Here is a 17,790-nt window from a genome sequence, read left to right as displayed (position 1 = left end):
TTCAGCCAGAAGTTGACATACACGACCTGAAAATGAAAACAATTTGACCTGGATGGTAAAAGGACAAATGAGATTTTCCATTACAGCTTGCTTTACCCAATCATTTGTATCCACTTTTGCAAGATTCAGAGAAACTGAAACAAATTCAAAAATGGCAACAAGGAACCCATGTGGACTTAAGATCTAAAGCTTTCCAGCAAGAAGAAACTGGAGAAGTATGACTGGCAACTTTGGGGAAAGTGATGTTAGCCCTGAATTTATGAGAAGGAATTGAGAAGTTGGAACTGCATTTGGAATTTCAGATTTTTAGGAGTGAAGGTAGATGGAATGCAGACGTTTCAAATCTTTAAGGAAAAAGTAGGAAGGATTGGAAGCCCAACCAAATGAGAAATCGAAAGTGCAATCACAAAGAATCCCCCCCACCCCGAAGAAAAATAGAAGAACCCACAGACACCTATTGCAACCAACCCTAGAGGGGGGAGGAGGAAAACCTGCACAGAGCATAGTGTTGCCAAACCTGAAAGCCAGTCCAGTGGCGGATCAGGATCAAAGGTAATTAAGGCCACTAAGAGGTCTCTGACCCAAGACACACACATACACCCTGAAGCAATCTAGAAGTGTGATTATAGCCATCGCAGTCCCATATTCGGATCCGCCCATAGGCCTGGGTAATTCCATTACCAACCTGCCACAGAATCAAGGAGGATAGGCAGGGAGGCTGGTACAAGAGCAACCCAAATGAAGTGTGGAGCCCAACTTAACACACAGGGACTTACATCAAGCAATCAACGGAAGTGCCTCTGGAAGGCAAGTGTTGTGTCACACAGCTGCAATCCTTCCACCCTTGCTTAAGGGTTGTAGCTAATGCCATGCCCCAAACCCACTTGGCTACATCTCTGAGATGGGAACACAGGCCTCAAAGTCCAGTTAAATTTAGGTAATATATATCAGATTGGCCCTCTTATCTATGATTAGGTCAGGAACGAGGACAGCTTATTAGACCAACCAGGCAAAAGCCATCAAAACCAGGCTGTCAAAGGGCTGCCGAGCAGGGGCGAGAGTTGAGAGCAAACGGCTGGAGCGTGCCATCGAAACCACATGCCGGAAGCGCCCCAAGAGTAGCCCATCCCATCTCCTATCTAGAACCTCTCCCTAACCATCACCCTCAATCCCACAGAACCTGCAGCCTCCTGAGATGACGAGATGGCCATTGGCAGTCTTCCTTGCCGACTTCCTGCAAGCAATGTCAACCGGGAAGCTGGCAGGAGGTTGCAAATGGCAACCTCACAAAGTCCTTGCTCCACATCAGCGCAAGATTCACTTAACAATAGCAGCTAGCATCTGGAATTTCCACTGCAAAGCGTGCGATCTCCTGCTTTACCACCATGCTATTTAGCGACTGAAATTCCTATCCGAACCACTGTTGTTAAGTGAGGATGACTTGGGAGTGGAGAGCAGCTGCAGTCTCTGGGAATTCCTGGAGGACACCGGAGGAGCCAGAAAATTGGTGATTTCCAAGAGGGGAAGGAGGAAGACCTGGATAGCGGATAGAGAGCTGCCAGTTTAATGTCCACACTGGGTCAAGGTCCTTGGAGAGACTGGCAGGCTGGGCATTTGGACTGGGCATCGGGCTAGGCCTGCCCCAATTAACAAGGCCAGGCTTTGATTAAAAACAGGTCATTTTTTATCCCCTTCATACATTGGTGAAGTGCCGTCCAAAGCGTGTGTGTGTGTGTGTGTGTGTGTGTAGCCTGCGTGTGCGTGTGGTGGGCACGACGGGGGCTCCCAGGCAAAGTAGGCAGAGAAGCGCCGCGGGCTGCGCCGGGTCCCCGTCGGAGGAGGAGGACGGGTGTGTGGGGCGAGTGTCGAAGAGGCTTAGAAAGTTGGCCGACGGACAAGGCCGGAGAAGCGGCCACAAGCGGCGTCAGGGGGAGGCAGGCCGAGGAGGAGGAGGAGAAGCGACGGGGCGGGCGGCCTGGAGGGCACCGAGTTCTCCTGAGGCCGGGCGCGTCCACGGGGGCCCCCGCCGGGCTGGGGTCGAAGGCCCGGCCCGCTCAGCGCGGGAGTCGCCCAGCTAGAGGACGCCGCCCCCTCCGGCAAGGGGCCCCGGGGAAAGGGAGGGAGACGGAAAGCTCAGACCCGACCCGGCCTCCGCTCCTGAGCGCGTGCAGAGCGCCGACCTCGACGGGAAGCAGCGGCGACGCCACCCGCGTCGACTGGCGGTCGCCAAGGGCCGGCCGTTGCTAGGGAGGGGGTGGGGCGGCGCCTGCGCGCAGCGCTCGCACTGCCCGGATGTAGCGGGAGGAGGCGCCGCCGCCATCTTTGCCCGGAGAGCAGCGAGAGCTGATCGTGGCTGAGCCCCCCCCGCCGCCGGACCATCGGTCTCCATCCGCCCCGCGTCGCCGCCCTCGCCGCCCTCGCCGCCGCCCCACGGACATGGACGACCGGGAGGACCTCGTCTACCAGGCTAAGCTGGCCGAGCAGGCCGAGCGCTACGATGGTGCGCGGGGCGGCGGCGGGAGGGAGGGAGGGATGGGCGGGCAGGGCAGGGCGCCAGGCGGGGGCGAGGCTGCAGCCGCCGGGCTGGCGCAAGGCGACCGGCGGCGGACCGGCGGCGGCCGGCGGGGCAGCGGCGACAAAATGGCGGCGCGGGCGGCGAGGGAGGCGGGGGGAGCGGGGCGGTAGCGCCGGGCGGGGGGCGCAGACAAAATGGCGGCCGCGCGCTCAGGCGGCGGGGGGGGGGGAAGGCGGCAGGAGGAGGAAGGGGGGAGCAGGCTCTTGGGGAGGGGGGCATCTAGAGGAGGCGCCCCCTCCGCGCGCGGGGCCTCTCCGGGGACCCCCTCGGCGGGAGCCCCCCAAGGGCCGCGGGGGTGGGCGGGCGGGCGGGCGGGCGGGGGGCTTGCGAGGATGGGGCGCGGCCTCCCTCTCCCTCTCTCTCTCCCTCCCTCCCTCTCTCTCTCTCTCTCGGGGCGGGGGGGAGCAGCAGCAGCCGCCCGGAAGCGCCTAGCAGGCGAAGAAGCCCGACGGCCCCGCGCGGCTCCCATGCTGGGCAGGAGAGGCCGGTCTGCCCCAGGCAGAGCCCAGCGCCTCGGCCGGTCCCCTCCGGCCCGCGGCGGCTGCCCGCCTCCTTCCCCTTCTCCGCTCCCATCTCCAGCGTTGTACCAGCGTTGCAAGTGCTTCTTTTCTCCCCGATGGGAGGGAGGGGAACCCCAACATCCTCCCCTCCGCCCCCCCCATCCATAATGGCTAAGAATGCGCTGCCTTTTTCTCGGAATGCAACAAGAATACTTGGATGGCTGTTCCCCAGCATCTCCCTCTCTGGCCGGGGTGGCTGCCTACCTAGTAGGAAAGCCGGAAAAAGCCGAGCTGCTTTGTAGGGGAATAAGAACAGGAGACAAACCCGTGTGCTAGACCAAACTCGATTGTTTGTTTTCGTTGTGTATATCAGCAAAAGCCTGTGGGTGAGCAGGCCAGCAAGCTACCTGGGAGGAGGTTGCTGGCCTCATAAGGGAACAAGGCTCATTTTGGGACCCCCCCCCCCACCACTTTGCAACACATGGGAACAAGCAAAAGCACAGTGGAAGTGCCATACCTCCTGGTGTTCCTGTCCACTCCCCTCAAGTACCATAGGGGTATGTGGGGTCCACCCAGGGCACATATTCTCTGGGCGTAGACCTAAAAAAGAGTATTATAATAAAATCAACAGTACTAATTGTAAACACAGCAATAAAGTATGAAATTAAGAACAGTTATTCCCATGCTTTGGACCTAAGCCAGGAAGGGATCAGAATCCTTTATGGATTTTGGAACCCCTAAATACTGCTGCTGTGGTTTACATGTGCTTCCTATCTAAAGTATTGATGAATTGTAAAATGCTGGCAGTTGTAAAATGGGATTAAAGACATATTTTGAAAGCACATTTTAATGGACAAAATCGGAATCCTTTCTATACCCCTAAACCTAGGTATTTTGCATCACTCAGATGTTGAAGTGGCTCTCTAGATATCAGAAGGGCCTTATTATTTAAATTCTGCAATACGTGGGAGATGTGAAATGGCTTTACCTGGTGCTGTTCTGTGTTGGGTTAGTTTCCTAGAAGAGGGCATATAATGAATGGGGTCTCAATGAAAGGCATCAAAATATTGGCAGAGAGACTCCTTAAATTGTTTAGGGATCCAGGCAGGTCCCTTGGACGCATCACATCCAGCTTCTTGCTCAGCATCTGACCCACTAAGGCATCCTTGGCAGACGAGCAGTCATCCTCTGAAGACGTCGGTTGAATGAGAGCTTGCCGCTTCATGTGGCAGTCTTCCACTGACTGACATAGTTCATGCAACCCAGAAGATTCTCCTAACATCTTGCCTGAATGTATTTCCTTTAAATTGAACCCATTGCTTCTGGTCCTGGGGCAACAAAGAATCACTCCACTGCATCTCAGATGTTCCACAACGGCTATTATGTCTCCCTTCAGGTTTCTCTTCTGTGGGCATTTGTAGCTGTTCCTCTTAGGGTTTGGTCTCCCAGCCATTCCCTACCTTGATTGTCATCCTCCAAAGACTTAATTTCTTGGCATCCTTTTTGAACCGTAGTTCATGAAGCTAGATCTAGGACTCCAGATGGGGTCTGTCCAGGGCAGAGTAGAAGGGAATGGTCACTGTTCATAATCTGGAACTTGCTTCACTTAATGCATCCCTTTGCTGGCTTGTAGGTAACTTGTGATGAGTAAGGACACCCAAATCCCTTTCGGCTGTCCTACTGCCAAGCCAGATCTCCAGGCCATGTTATTATGTATTAGGTATTTTCATTGCCTTGAGTTAAATATGAGAAAGGCAGGATAATAATCTAATAATGACAATTTAAAAATACTGACTGATTCGTGCCCAAAGAGTATGGGATGTAGTAGGGCTGGAAAGCACACCCACGGGTGATCGTCTTGACTGGTCCTTTTGAATAAGCTTGAAGGCTAGCTCCGTCCCAGAGGGCCAGATAGCTCTAGTGGGACGGGCAAGTGAAATGCTCGTGGCTTGATATGAATCCAAGGGCGTCTGAGCTTCATTTGCTAAGCAACCCTTCTCTTGTGTCGGGAGGCTCTCTCCTGTGTCCTCCCTACTTTCCTGTAGCATAATCTCATTTCTTCATGCTGCTGTACAGGGGAGATATTCTACAGCGGATTGCAAGAATTTGCAAGAAGCAATCAGTGGAGCTGGCTGCATTTGGGATCTCAGCCACTCACGGCTCCAGTTGCCACGGCTGCAGCTTTGCTTTCCGGGCTGCTCTGCATTGCTGTGGTGTTGATGCTTCAGAAGGCTTCGGTTAAACTGTGTCACAAAAGCGTTCTGCTGCTTGCATTTACGTTTGCTCCGTGGAGGCCTGCTGCTGTGGGTGTTGCAGCCTGGTTTGTCTGACAGTCATGGTCCCTGGTGGCTCAAGATAAGATTCTGGGTTTGAGCTTTCAATGTTGGTTTAATTTTTGATGGATGACTATAAAGTTTATTCCCATATTTGGTACGAGAAGCCTGACATGTAAGTCTGTATGTTGTGTGTGTATATTTTAGAAATGGTTGAATCAATGAAGAAAGTGGCTGGAATGGATGTGGAGCTGACAGTCGAGGAAAGAAACTTGCTGTCTGTTGCATATAAAAATGTGATTGGTGCCAGAAGAGCCTCCTGGAGAATAATCAGTAGCATTGAGCAGAAGGAAGAGAACAAAGGTGGGGAAGACAAATTGAAGATGATCCGGGAGTATCGGCAAATGGTGAGTGCTCCAGTTGTGCAGTCCCCTGAACCATGCTTGGAAGTGACTGTGTTTTGTTTTGCAAGGTTTGTGTAGCAGCGACATCTGGGCGGAGTGGAGCTATCTTTTTATCCCTTTCCCCTCCACTGTCCTGGGTGGGTGTGTGGACCACAGCATTTGTAGTTCTTGTGGCATTCCGGCACAGCTCTTCTTTCCTCCTTCCAATGGGCTGAGTAGCAGCTCTGTCTCTGAAGGTAGGCATGGATTGCTATGAAAGGGAGCTGTAGAGTCTGCCTGGAGGCATTGAGTGTGCCTCAGACACGTATCCTCTCTTCAGTGGTCCGGTAAACGGTTGCCGAAAGATGCATTACTTGAGACCTTTGAGCATGGCTCTGTGTGCGGGTGAAACTGAACTATTCACTTCACTTGAACATGTTTCCTGGCTACAGAATAACTGTTGAGGGCGGGACAGAAATGGAAGGATGCCTCTTGAAGAGCATTCCACACTAATATTATTTCATAGGTTTTGCTTGTTTATAAATGGAATTTAAGTTCCATTTAGAATACTGGGTTGGCTTAGGAGAGGTAACCATTATTCCTTGGGGAAGGAGGCACTCCCAGATTCTTAAAATAGATTCAGGAAGTGAGACGTCTTCATTGTTGTAAGGCAGATTCTTAATATATGAAATTTGGGGGACCTTAAATAGAAACCCGAGATACTTAGAGCTATATAGTTTCTCATACATTTCCTCTGCCTGAACTTAAGTTCTCTAAATGTTATATGGCACTGAAGGAAAGATTCTAAACAGTTGCGCCCCGTTTGCTGGGTCAAGCCAAAATGACCCATTAATATCAGTTCTTGCTTTGGAGCAGAGGATGGATAAATGATTCCAGGAAACTCAAAACTGAAATGCACATAATAGCCGTTATTCTCTGCTTCCTTGCCTCTCCTCAGTCCTTGTTTTCATAAGAATGCCTCTAAACATGCTAATGAGAAACTGTTGAACTTCACAAATATATCTGATTTTTTTAGTCATATAATTTAAGCCTCAATCTGGACACTAACAATATTGGCAGTATTTTCCTTAGTCATTTTTGAATTATCCTAAATAATGCAGTTTTCCACGTTGAGGTGGTTCAGCCTAGGGGACCGGTTTGCATTGGCAGCTGCCACAATCACTTAGGCTTGGCAGAGGTCATTCAAGCGTGCGTGCATGTACACACACCTTTGTAGGGTTAAGAGAAAAGGCCTCTTGGATTTGGAATCCAGTGAGGGACTCCCTGGATTTGATTTTGAGGCAAAAGTTTTCTTTTTCTGAAAGGAAAGGAAAGCAGAGGTCTACGTCAGGGCAATAGAGCTGCCTCGTAACTCTGCATGCCTTGATCACTTGCCTTGACAAACAGTGTGGATGTGCATCTTCCTTAAAGGTTTTCCGGATATTTAGGAGTTTTAACTATCTTCAGTTCCTGATAGAAAAAGATTAGGCTGGTTAATCCCAGCAGCTGAATTTATCGTTTGGTGGCTATGTAGCATATCCACGTGGGTGTGATTTTGTGATGGAACAGGCTAGATCTCACTCACTGAGCTGCCTCACGTCAGGCTGCCCTGCTCTTCTGCTCAGGATATCAGGGAAGATTAGCTGTGAATATTTGACCAGAGTTTGTGGCACCTTTGCACGTTGGGATCGATAGGCCCCACCTGAATATGCCATCTGGTGAAATCGGTGCTGGGGAATAAACCCCAACCATTGCTTTCTCAGAGCCCTGGCTTTGGGACAAGAGGTACCAGAAGTGCCCCTGCTTTCCATGGGAGTAGAGAACTGGGTGTCACGGCAGCAGGTCCAAAATGGAAAGATTAGACGACCCGTGATCCCTTTCAGAGATATTTCCTTACCAGATTCCTCGGTGACAGATTGTACCGCCTTCGCTTGAAAAGCTGGGATATACTCAGAGATGGGTTTGCCTTGAAAATAGCCATGTTGAACTGTATAGTACAGGAAATTTTTATGGCATTTTGTATGACATCATAAATTGTTTTATGACCGTTTTACGTCATAAAATGTTTTATAAAGTTTGCCAAATTTCAGTTCCAAGCAAGTCATTGGTCCCAGATTGTGGACACATTCTGCAAGTTGTCCCATTTGAGATATTTTGGTTCAAAAATTTCACACACTTAAAATTTTGGAAGTGGGAGTTTTAATAGTGTGCAGGGAAAAGATGTCCCTATCTACTTTCCCCACCCTCTCCTATGGGGGGAGGCTACTGGGGGGAGGGAGGTTGTTTAGGTCAGCCGCCTAATTGTGGAGCTGCCAGCTGTGACTAGATCAGCAGGGCGGAGGGGGGGCGTTCTCTGAGGGGCAGGAAAATGTATTGGGCATAATTACACTGGCAGTTCTTTTCCTCTTCCTCATATGTTGTTGGTTGAATTCAGGTTCAAATGCTTTGATTAAATCCTAAGTTCTCTGAAAAAAGCTTTTTTTTCCCCCTTCCAAGGTTGAGACTGAATTGAAACTAATCTGTTGTGATATTCTGGACGTACTGGACAAACACCTCATTCCAGCAGCCAATACTGGTGAATCGAAGGTTTTCTATTATAAAATGTAGGTACCAGGTTGCAGGCATTGTAGTGTGTGGAAGAGAGTGTGTGCCTTAACTGCTTATTTGTAAAAATCCTCTTTGTCTTAAACAAATCTGAATGATGAAAACTGATTTTTTTCCCACCATGATGCAGACATTGAATACCCATGGAGGTAAGGAAATGGGCAGAGCTTGCATCTGGCTAGGCAGGAACACAAGCAGGATGGAGAAGCAAACGATAAAGAATAAAAAACAATTCCCGTGTTCTTTACATCATGTATCTGTTTTTCAACCCATGTAAGCCAGTCAGCTCCTAAATGCGTCCTTTTTTGGGGGGGGGGTTGCTCTGTCTCTGTGGGTGTTCATGTGTTGCTCTTACTTTAGTCTTCAGAGAAGCATAAGCTGGGATTTGGGGAAATCTGTCATTGTCTCACCATGAACATATAGCTTGTTTATTTTCCATTAAATGGCATAAGCTTTGTGTTGCCTTTTCAACTGAAGAGAATTGAACTAAGTCATGGTTTTCATTTTTCCCTACAAAGAGAAATGAGCGAAGATGTCCACATTGGACAGATTTAAGTAGGTCTATTTATTATTTAAAAGTTTATGCTCCCAGAGTAGGTTACTTATAATCAGTGAAAAAAATGCAGTTTGGTCTTTCAGTTGACAGACAGACTCGCCCTGCTTCCCTTCCCCCTTCTGCCTCATTTATTTTTATCCCAATAAAATATTTAGTTGCCCGGGGGGGGGGGATCAAGAATGCAGTAATCATATGTGGGAGCCTTACTTCATCCTTGGCAAATCATGATTCATGAGAATCTCACATTATGCCCTGCAAATATAGCTGGTTAACACAATAGTAACGATTTATTAATGTGCCTCCTGACTCCCAGTGAAATTTCAATCACATTTGCCAAAGGTTAGAGCTAGATCTTTGGGGCTTTTGAAACACCACCAGGTTGGGAGTGGGCTGCACAAATCTTAGGGAGCAGGTGGGCACGTTTAAAATATTAAAATTCAACCCTTTATCCCGTTAGTTAGAAATAACCGCAGCCCAAACAGATTGAAACCCACTCCAGCAATAGGTGGTCTTGCAGATCCAAGGCCTGGACTTGCTCCTGACTGCTTTTCATTCCCTTGTCCAGGAAAGGGGACTACCACAGGTATCTCGCTGAGTTCGCCACAGGAAATGACCGGAAGGAGGCAGCTGAGAACAGCTTGGTGGCTTATAAAGCTGCTAGTGATATTGCAATGACAGAACTTCCTCCGACACATCCCATCCGCCTAGGACTTGCCCTCAACTTCTCCGTTTTCTACTATGAAATTCTTAATTCTCCTGACCGTGCCTGCAGGTAAGTGGAGGCGTGCAAAGTAATAAGAGAAGCTAGGAAGCCCTCGGGGAACTCCAGGCTGTGGCTGCCCTCAGATCGCTCTGGAGGAGGAGGAGGAGGAAGAGATTCCCTCCTCCGCAGGTATGGTGGGGGGGGGGGCGAGCCGGGTCCTGAAAAGGGGGGCCGCTGCAAAACTTAAGGGACCGGGGGGGGGGAGGGTTGTTTTATTGCCAGGCTTGAGGTCTTCACCAAGCAGGAGAGGTTGGTTCCCTTGGCATCTTTTGTTACTGTGGTCATCCTCTGCTTATAGGTTGGCAAAAGCCGCTTTTGATGACGCAATTGCAGAACTGGATACGCTGAGCGAAGAAAGTTATAAGGATTCTACACTTATCATGCAGTTGTTACGTGATAACCTGACACTATGGACTTCAGACATGCAGGGTGATGGTGAGTAGCCCCAGCAGGTCCAGCCTCCCCTGTGACCTCGGGTGACACGCCATAACGGAATAGGAACGTGCCCCTGGGCGTCAGCCTAGGCAGCTCGGGGGCTGGGTAGGGAGCGGAGTGAAAGAGACTTCTCCCCCCCCCCCCCCCCGGCAGAAGAAGCAGCCCCAGAAGTCGTTTTATGGTCTGTATTGGGGTGTGCGGTTGACAGATGGGAAGAAGAGCTCCCTCCCCTCTTCCGCATATATGCAGAGGAACTGTCAGGAACTCCCCCCCTCCTCGCTTGCCCCTGAACCTGCTGTTAGCCCCGTGGGCTGGTTATGAAGGTCCACACAGGCTGACTTAGGCCAAGTATTTAGAAGCCAGTAGGCTGTTTTTGGGAAGATTCTGCTTCATTTTTCATGAAAGGGATAGGGAAAGTGGGAAGAAACCCAACCGTGCACTCTGCAGAACACAAGCCAGTTTGGGGTTTTAAGTCTGCTCAAGTCTGACTTTTACCTTACTTTTTGAGTTTTGTGTTCCGAGGGATTCCCTCTGGAGTGCCAATACCTTTTCTTCTTTGGTTGAGTGACTCTCCTACACGGATGTAGTGCCGGGCACTTAAAAGCACACCAGCCTTCGCGTTGCCTGATTAATTCCAAAGTTCTTCCAGCTGCATGGAGACTGATATTCTCTGGAGAACCCTTTATTTTTGTAGAGTTGCGGTTGATTCCTGGTTTGGCTATGGGTTTTAAAAATTCCTACAATGTAATTTCAAAATTTGAGAAAAGGGTACTGTAGGGGTACTGTAACATTGAAGAGAAATGTTAGTGCAGACTTACCTAGATTCAGATCTTATTTTCAAACTTCATTCTGTTACAGAGAATCTTTTCTAGCCCTCCCTTTGTGGCATTTCTTTTCCCCCTCATCAAAAATATAACTTACATGTGTGATGTATTCTATGTTGTTACCTGAGAATAATATGTAATACTTCAAATGGATTAATGTAAATTATTATTTTCAGCCCCTTTATTCGTATCTAAAAGATAAAAAAGATTTTAAATTCTTCCAGCCTAGTTTCTCTTTTGGAGTTCATTCATCTCCTGAGCATTGCTGAAATTTTGGCTGTGATTAAAGTGTTGTTTGGCAGTTGAATATCTTGTTTCCCCAAAAATAAGACCGGGTGGTCGTCGTCATCCTCTTCCTCCCCCTCCCCCTCCCCCTCCCCCTCCCCCTCCCCCTCCCCCTCCCCCTCCTCCTCCTCCTTCCCTGTAAAAGAGGCACCAGGTCTTATTTTCAGTGTGTATGTGTGTTGTCTTTTCACTCATCTCCGGCACCGACAGCCTCGGCCAGCCGGCCCACTTCTTCTGCGGCCGAAGGAGCAGCTTCACTCTTCAGCTCAGAATGGAGCTCTGGCCTGCATTTCTCAAGTCAAAGGCCTTTCCAGAAGGCCTGTGCAGCCGAGAACTGAGCAATGGATTCAATCCATAGCTCGGTTCTCGGCTGCAGTGGCCTTCCAGAAAGGCCTTTGACTGAGAAATGCAGGCCTGGGGCCGGCGAGGAGAGGCCTGGCTGGAAGGTAAGCCAGGTGCAGGGTGTGCTTCAGCCCCACTCCTACTCCAGCTTGATTTTTAGGTGGGCCTCACCCTAAAACTAGGGCTTATTTTGGGGGTAGGGCTTATATTAGGCAACCCCCACCCCCAAAAAAAAAATCAAGCTAGGACTTATTTTCGGGGTAGATCTTATTTTCAGGAAAACACAGCAGCAATGGTTAAATGTTTATGAAACTTCTGGATTTCCAATATTTCTGCACAAAGATGATTTAAAATGTGATTAGTTCTCCCCACAAGTTCTAAAACTAGATAAGATCACTCAGTTAAAACAAATGAACAAAAACATACATTTGGTCATTTCTTCATTAAGAAAAGCGAACGAAAGCTATCTATCTTATATGTGAACCTTTCTTTTTAGGAACTTTCTTTTTTGGGGGGTATGCATGCCCCTCCTCACCCCCTCAGCAGCAGGGGGTTGGACTAGAAGACCTCCAAGGTCCCTTCCAACTCTGATATATTCTATAAGCCATGACACACTTCAGCCTATCTTCTTGTGAAGATTAGGCTTAGAGAGTGAATGGCCAGAATTCTGTGCTTTGGGTAAGGCAGGACTTCCCACGCTAACACCCGATCACCTTCCCACTGATTGAAACCCATGACTCTTGATATCCCCTTCAAATAAACTGGTGGCCCTAGGGACACTTTTCCCACCCACCAGTATGTAGCTTTTGAACCAAGTATGTTTTTGACATTGGGTTCTCTTTAGTTCTAGGACTTGTGTGGAGAATAAGTTGTAGATCATATTTCATGTTTTAGGTCATATTCAGGCAGAAATATTGAAGATTCTAAAAGGTTCACAAACTTACGTGTGTTTGTGTGTTCCTGGATTGTGCGTGTTCTCGTGTAGTTTCTGCGCTGCAGCACTATGACTTGGAAGATGCAATGTAAAGGTTCACCAGATGGCTCTGGTATCCCACGTATAAAGTTTAAGTTTAAGTTTATTGAATTTATATACCGCCCTTTTCCTGTAGGACTCAGGGCGGTTTACAAAGTATTTAAAAACGTCAATACAATACCAAAGTTAAAAGCAGTTAAAAATAATTAAATGTGATCCCTAAAAAATATAAAACCCCAATTAAAAACTCTCAGCTTGGGCCGGAAAGCTCAAAGAGCCAGGTCTTCAGGTCCCGGCGGAATGAACGAAGGTTGGGAGCAGTCCTGAGCTCCACGGGCAGCTGGTTCCAAAGGGCAGGCACACCCACTGAGAAGGCCCTCCTCCTGGGTGTTATCCACCAGCAGTCTTTTACCGGCGGCACCCTGAGAAGGCCCTCCCTGTGGGAGCGCACAGGATGAAGGGAACTTGATGCCGGCAGCAGGTGTTCCCTCAAATATCCCGGACCCAAGCCATTTAGGGCTTTATAGGTCATCACCAGCACCTTGAATCTCACCCGGAAGGCAACCGGAAGCCAATGCAGCTCGCGGAGCAGAGGTGTTACACGGGAGTTTCGGGAAGTCCCCATCACAACTCGTGCGGCTGCATTCTGCACCAGTTGAAGCCTCCGAGTGGTCCTCGAGGGCAGCCCCATGTAGAGAGCGTTGCAGTAGTCTAACCGGGAGGTCACGAGCGCATGGGTGACTGTGCGTAGGGCATCTCGGTCCAGGTAGGGTCGCAACTGGCGCACCAGGCGGACCTGGGCCAAAAAAAAAAGCAGTGAGGATCATAGTTTTGATCCGATAGGAAGCTGACAGTATAAAGTTCTTGCACCCCTTTTGTCTTGTGTTCCATATTCATCTATAATAGCAGGGTTTATTGTTGTGTTGATTTTTACACTTAGCTGACGACATTCCAATAGCTTGAGGCAGTTCACAAGAACGTGTAGATTGCATATAAAAATGTAAAAGCACTTTGGAAACTTTGAAACAAAGCAGTACGATGTCTGAAATTCTAAAAAAAAGTAGATTTTAAGCTGCAAAGTGTTCCCACAGAGGACCCAGGAGCGCAAAGGAACGCCCTGCCGGGGTCCTGCAGTTCCTTTGGGTCTAAAGCATGTAAGACGAGCTGCCTGATTTGGGTTCAGAAAGCAAGCAGTGCCGCTCGCTCGACACAGAGGTGATGCGGCCTCCCCTGAAGGTTCCACTGGCCCGTTGATTGGTGGCCCCACCGTCTTCGAAGACTTCCTCACGATAAGGAAGTGCCCTGCAGTGTAACCTTGATTGAGGCTGCCGGCACAGCTTTCTGTCCTGAACTCTGCAAATGTAATGCCGGACAAGACACAGAGAGCATTTTCTCCCTTTCCTCCGAACGGCAGAGAGGGCAGACTCCCTAGTAGCTGGTCTTTTCCCATCTCTTCTCTTCCCCCCCCCCCCCCCGTTAGTTTCATCAACATTAACGCTTCTCTCTGCATCCGGGAGAGGCTTGGGAGCTTGTCCTTCGCCTACCAGCCTGGTTTCCCAACACTGTCTCCATGAACAGGAGACGGAGATGTATAATTTACACAAATAAGGAGCTGTCATAAGTTGGCTATATCCTGTGGATAGCCTTGGGTCAGGCCAAAGCAGGAAAGAAAGAGCTAATTAGCAAGGTGTGTGTACCTGGTCTTGTCCTCTTCTTGGCGTGGGGGAGCTTGCAAGAGATGATTGGATGTCTCGGCAAAGACAGCACTGAGAAAGGGGGTGCACATCACGCTTCTGGAAACTGCTTTTACCTAAAGAGAAGGCTGTTGCTTGGTAGCAGAATTTATTTATACAGCCTCTGCCGTTCTGCACACGTTTTCTCCGGCTGCCTCCCCTGTTTTCAAACCTAGAAGGTTGTCAGCCGCAGAATTCAGTGGTCGGAGAGTACCCAGTCAATTGGTCTCCGAGTCAGACACCGAATCCTAGCTAGTCCTTAGAACCAAGAACGCTAACATCTAAATGATTGCCTCTTCTAGGTGAAGCTGCATGATGATCACTTAGATACTGCTATTCTTGGTTTGTGCTGCTCAACAGAAACCTGATGCTGTGGGAAATGCAAGAGTTTGTATCTTGCTGGCTGGTGGAATAGAGGCTGAGAAGACAGACTTGGGTGTCTTGGTCACTGTCCCATTGCAAAATTCCTGTGCTAAAGGGTTCAAAGGCTTAGAGTTCCAGGAGGGACGAGGCTGGGATCAGAATGCAGCGGCCCTTGTTCTGGTTATGTGTGTGTGTATCTTGCTTTCCTGTTTTCTGATGCCTTACAATTTCAGTGCTCGACAAGTAAATTTGGGCTGAGGGTCCTCCCCTTCTGATGCTTTTTCTAATCATCATAGTCAAATTCAATAGGTTACCTTTTTTTAACTCCTATTTTTCTCCCTTCCTTTTCCGTTATGTAGATTCTTAAAAGGAACTCCACCTGTTCATTTTCTAATACTCTACTTTGTAAGTCTTCATGATGACCCTGGAGAATACTGTTTCCCCCCTTGTCACTCACTAATCGTGCTTGCATCATGCTTGCATCTCTGACTCCTGCCAGGGCTATGCACCAACTGTCCCTCCCGCCCCCTCCCCCCCAGTGAAGGTCCACAGGTACATCTTACGCAGAGCGGGATGCTTGACTGTACACCCTCATAGATGGTCAGTCCTTTCATTCACAACTTAGCCTGCTATTTCCTCTGAATTTAGCCTTTCTTGGACCCCGTGAACCAGGAAGTTGGGCAGGTTGTGCGTGTCCCTTTTACTGGCACAAGAACAATTCCTGAACTGTCTAAAGGACTGTCGTAGCGAAAGCCGAGCTTTTTTGCTGGTTGATGTGACCATTGCATGTCAAGCCATATTAGACTTGTGGTCTCCTGACTTTAGGGGGGCTTGTGTGCTTGTGTGCAGAGAGCCAGAGGCAGCTTGCTGGTAGCAGAATGCAGTGGAGCAGCCCATCTCTTTTGCATGCTTCAGTTGGATCAGGTGGCTTCAAATTAACAAGAAGCATGGAAACATCTGTGGTTAAAAGGATCCTCAGTCACTTTTGGCCACAGATGCTTGTATTTGGGGTTATGAAGTAACTAGAACACGGATGTCAAACTCACCACATCACGTGACATGTCACGATGTATCGCGACTCTGCACTGCCGGTGATGGGGTGGGCGCAGCTTCGGTATGATGAAACCGTCCCGCAGGCGGACAGTTTGATACTCCTAAACTAGAATTTGCTCTTACTGGAGTAGGTTTGCAGGATGAACTAACATCTTGCTGGTGAGATGTGGACCCTGAACTGCTTCCTTTGTCCCCACTGGGTTTCCGTGTGGGAGAGAACGCTTCTCCCTCGGTTGAGCCTTATGGTCACTGCTCCTCTGCTGTCCATCTGCCTTTGCTGTGCCTTGGGCTGTATGGACTGCCCTGCTCATGGGGGGGGAGGGGGAGAATTCCCAGAAGCACCGGCAAAGGGGTCTTGAAGGCGGCGGTGCCTGCTTCTCTCCCAGGAATGGCCTAACTCTGCTGATTTTTCTTCCCAGGTGAGGAACAGAGTAAAGAAGCGCTGCAGGATGTGGAAGACGAGACCCAGTGAGATATTCAAGGCCAACAAAAGACCCCATCTTTGTCCCCCTTCTGCCCCCCCTTCCTCAAAGTCCTCCCTCAGTCTCTCCCTGGGAGCTATCTTATCTGACGTTGTGATGGGTCCCAGAATTTAGGTTCCTACCCTGTTGGTTTTTTTTTTTACACAGTTGAAAAGTTCTTTAAAAGGCAAGAGTGAATGTCTGTGGATTTTACTGGTGCCAGCTTTCACTTTAAGACACTAACCGGACTGGCTGCATGGAGGCTTTTTCTGAATTACTGTGTGTCTTCTGTCAGTTGGAGGTAACATCTGGAAGCCATTAGAATTCTAGCGGAAGTATTTTGCACTGTGAAGTGCAGAGGGTGGCATTTTTCATTTTTTATAATTGTTTAAACAATTTTATACCAGTGTTTAAAATTGGGCGTTTAGCTTGAAGTTACAGGTTTCATTGGAACAGTTCTTGTAATGGTTTTGCTCTAAAACAAAGCAAAAATTCAAAACCGCTGAGGTGATGGATGCTGGTAACGGTTCACCATCCGTGGCTGCTCATTCTTGCCTTCTCTTTACTTTCCCTCCAAGCAGGTGAGCATTGAAGGTGGCGTTGGAAAGCCTGCATGTGTGTTAAATATTGTTCTCTCCCTCTTCCCTGCCCTCTTTGCTAGCTCAACCTCTTTTGTTCAGTATGTGTAACTTGAAGCTAATTTGTACTACTGGATATCTGACTGGAGCCACAGATACAGGATCTGTATTGTTCTTACTGAAACACAGCATGGAATTAACATTAAACTTAAATAAAACAACCCTAAATTAAAATGATGCCAAATACTACTGCTACTTTACCCTGGTCCCTATTCAGCAAGAGGTGCAGGCAGAACAAGTAGCAGGAAAAGCAGGTGGCCCTAATTTCATTAGACGGCCTCAGCCAGGATTTGTGAGTCTAAATTTGTGGCTGGATACAGAGCGCCCTCTTCCACCCTGAAGATTGTACCTGCTTTAACAGTGGCGACTTGAGGCGACGCTTCCACCCTCTGAGCAAGTAACACTGTGGGTCAGGTTGAGCTAGAGCACCTCTATGAAAAATGAGCCGTGTTCCCCCCCACCCTGTCTCCCCCTCCCACCTCTTTTCTTTCGCCCCCTGACTTTCTCAGCAGCTGCTTTCTTCCGATGTTCATCTCAACTTACACCTTGTTCACTTCTTTCGGCCATGGGCTAGTAAATATTGGAGGGATTGTGTGGTAATTTTACATACACTCAGAAACATTTTCCTTCAGTGCTTTGGCTCTTTTTGTCTGTGAATGCCTTATCACATACCTCTGGTCTGACCTGTATCATTTGGGATTCCCCTTTGGACTGAACAGCAAGTCTGTTGGATAAATAAAATACTGTGTAAAGATTCTGCACCTCGGCGCCCTCTCTGCACAAGCCTTTCAAACGGGGGGGGGGGGGACCTCTCAGCCATCACCCTGCATCAAGCCAAGCGCTTCACCTCTTGCCAGATCATTGTTGGGAGGGCCCAGGGCGTGTGCCCCCAAGTTCCACGTGGGAGCAGTTATAAAATACGCACCTGTGTGAAAAAAAAGGCAGTTTCCTTGATCCCATGGAAGCCCCCCCCTGAGAGATTTGGCCTTGCTAAAGTGGCTGGCACCTTCCTTAGGCTAGTTATTTTCT

General features: G+C 48.9%; 1 protein-coding gene across 2 annotated transcripts; it reads left to right on the top strand.

The window, feature by feature from the left end:
• The first annotated feature begins 2,266 nt into the window (after positions 1-2,266).
• YWHAE (tyrosine 3-monooxygenase/tryptophan 5-monooxygenase activation protein epsilon) lies at positions 2,267-17,520 on the top strand. Of its 2 annotated transcripts, XM_081314217.1 has the most exons (7): positions 2,267-2,500; positions 5,556-5,755; positions 8,228-8,334; positions 9,457-9,663; positions 9,953-10,089; positions 14,969-15,014; positions 16,082-17,520. In XM_081314217.1, the coding sequence occupies exons 1-6, from the start codon at positions 2,437-2,439 to the stop codon at positions 14,974-14,976; spliced, it is 723 nt and encodes a 240-aa protein (XP_081170343.1). In that variant the 5' UTR covers positions 2,267-2,436; the 3' UTR covers positions 14,977-15,014; positions 16,082-17,520. The 2 variants fall into 2 exon arrangements, with proteins under 2 accessions (XP_081170343.1, XP_081170342.1); XM_081314216.1 differs by lacking the exon at positions 14,969-15,014.
• The last annotated feature ends 270 nt before the right edge of the window (positions 17,521-17,790 follow it).

Source organism: Vipera berus (genome assembly GCF_964194415.1).
Source record: "Vipera berus genome assembly, chromosome: 1".
Taxonomy (NCBI): Eukaryota; Metazoa; Chordata; class Lepidosauria; order Squamata; family Viperidae; genus Vipera; species Vipera berus.
The sequence above is the reverse complement of the archived record's forward strand: the minus strand, read 5'-3'. Positions and strand labels throughout refer to the sequence as shown.

What these genes read in the sequence shown, in the direction of transcription:
- YWHAE (XM_081314216.1), top strand. Translation starts at nt 2,437, where the DNA reads ATGGACGACCGGGAGGACCTCGTCTACCAGGCTAAGCTGGCCGAGCAG. An exon ending in TCCGGGAGTATCGGCAAATG is followed by an intron (nt 5,756 to 8,227) that starts GTGAGTGCTCCA and finishes CCCCCTTCCAAG; the next exon opens with GTTGAGACTGAATTGAAACT. An exon ending in TTCAGACATGCAGGGTGATG is followed by an intron (nt 10,090 to 16,081) that starts GTGAGTAGCCCC and finishes TTTTCTTCCCAG; the next exon opens with GTGAGGAACAGAGTAAAGAA.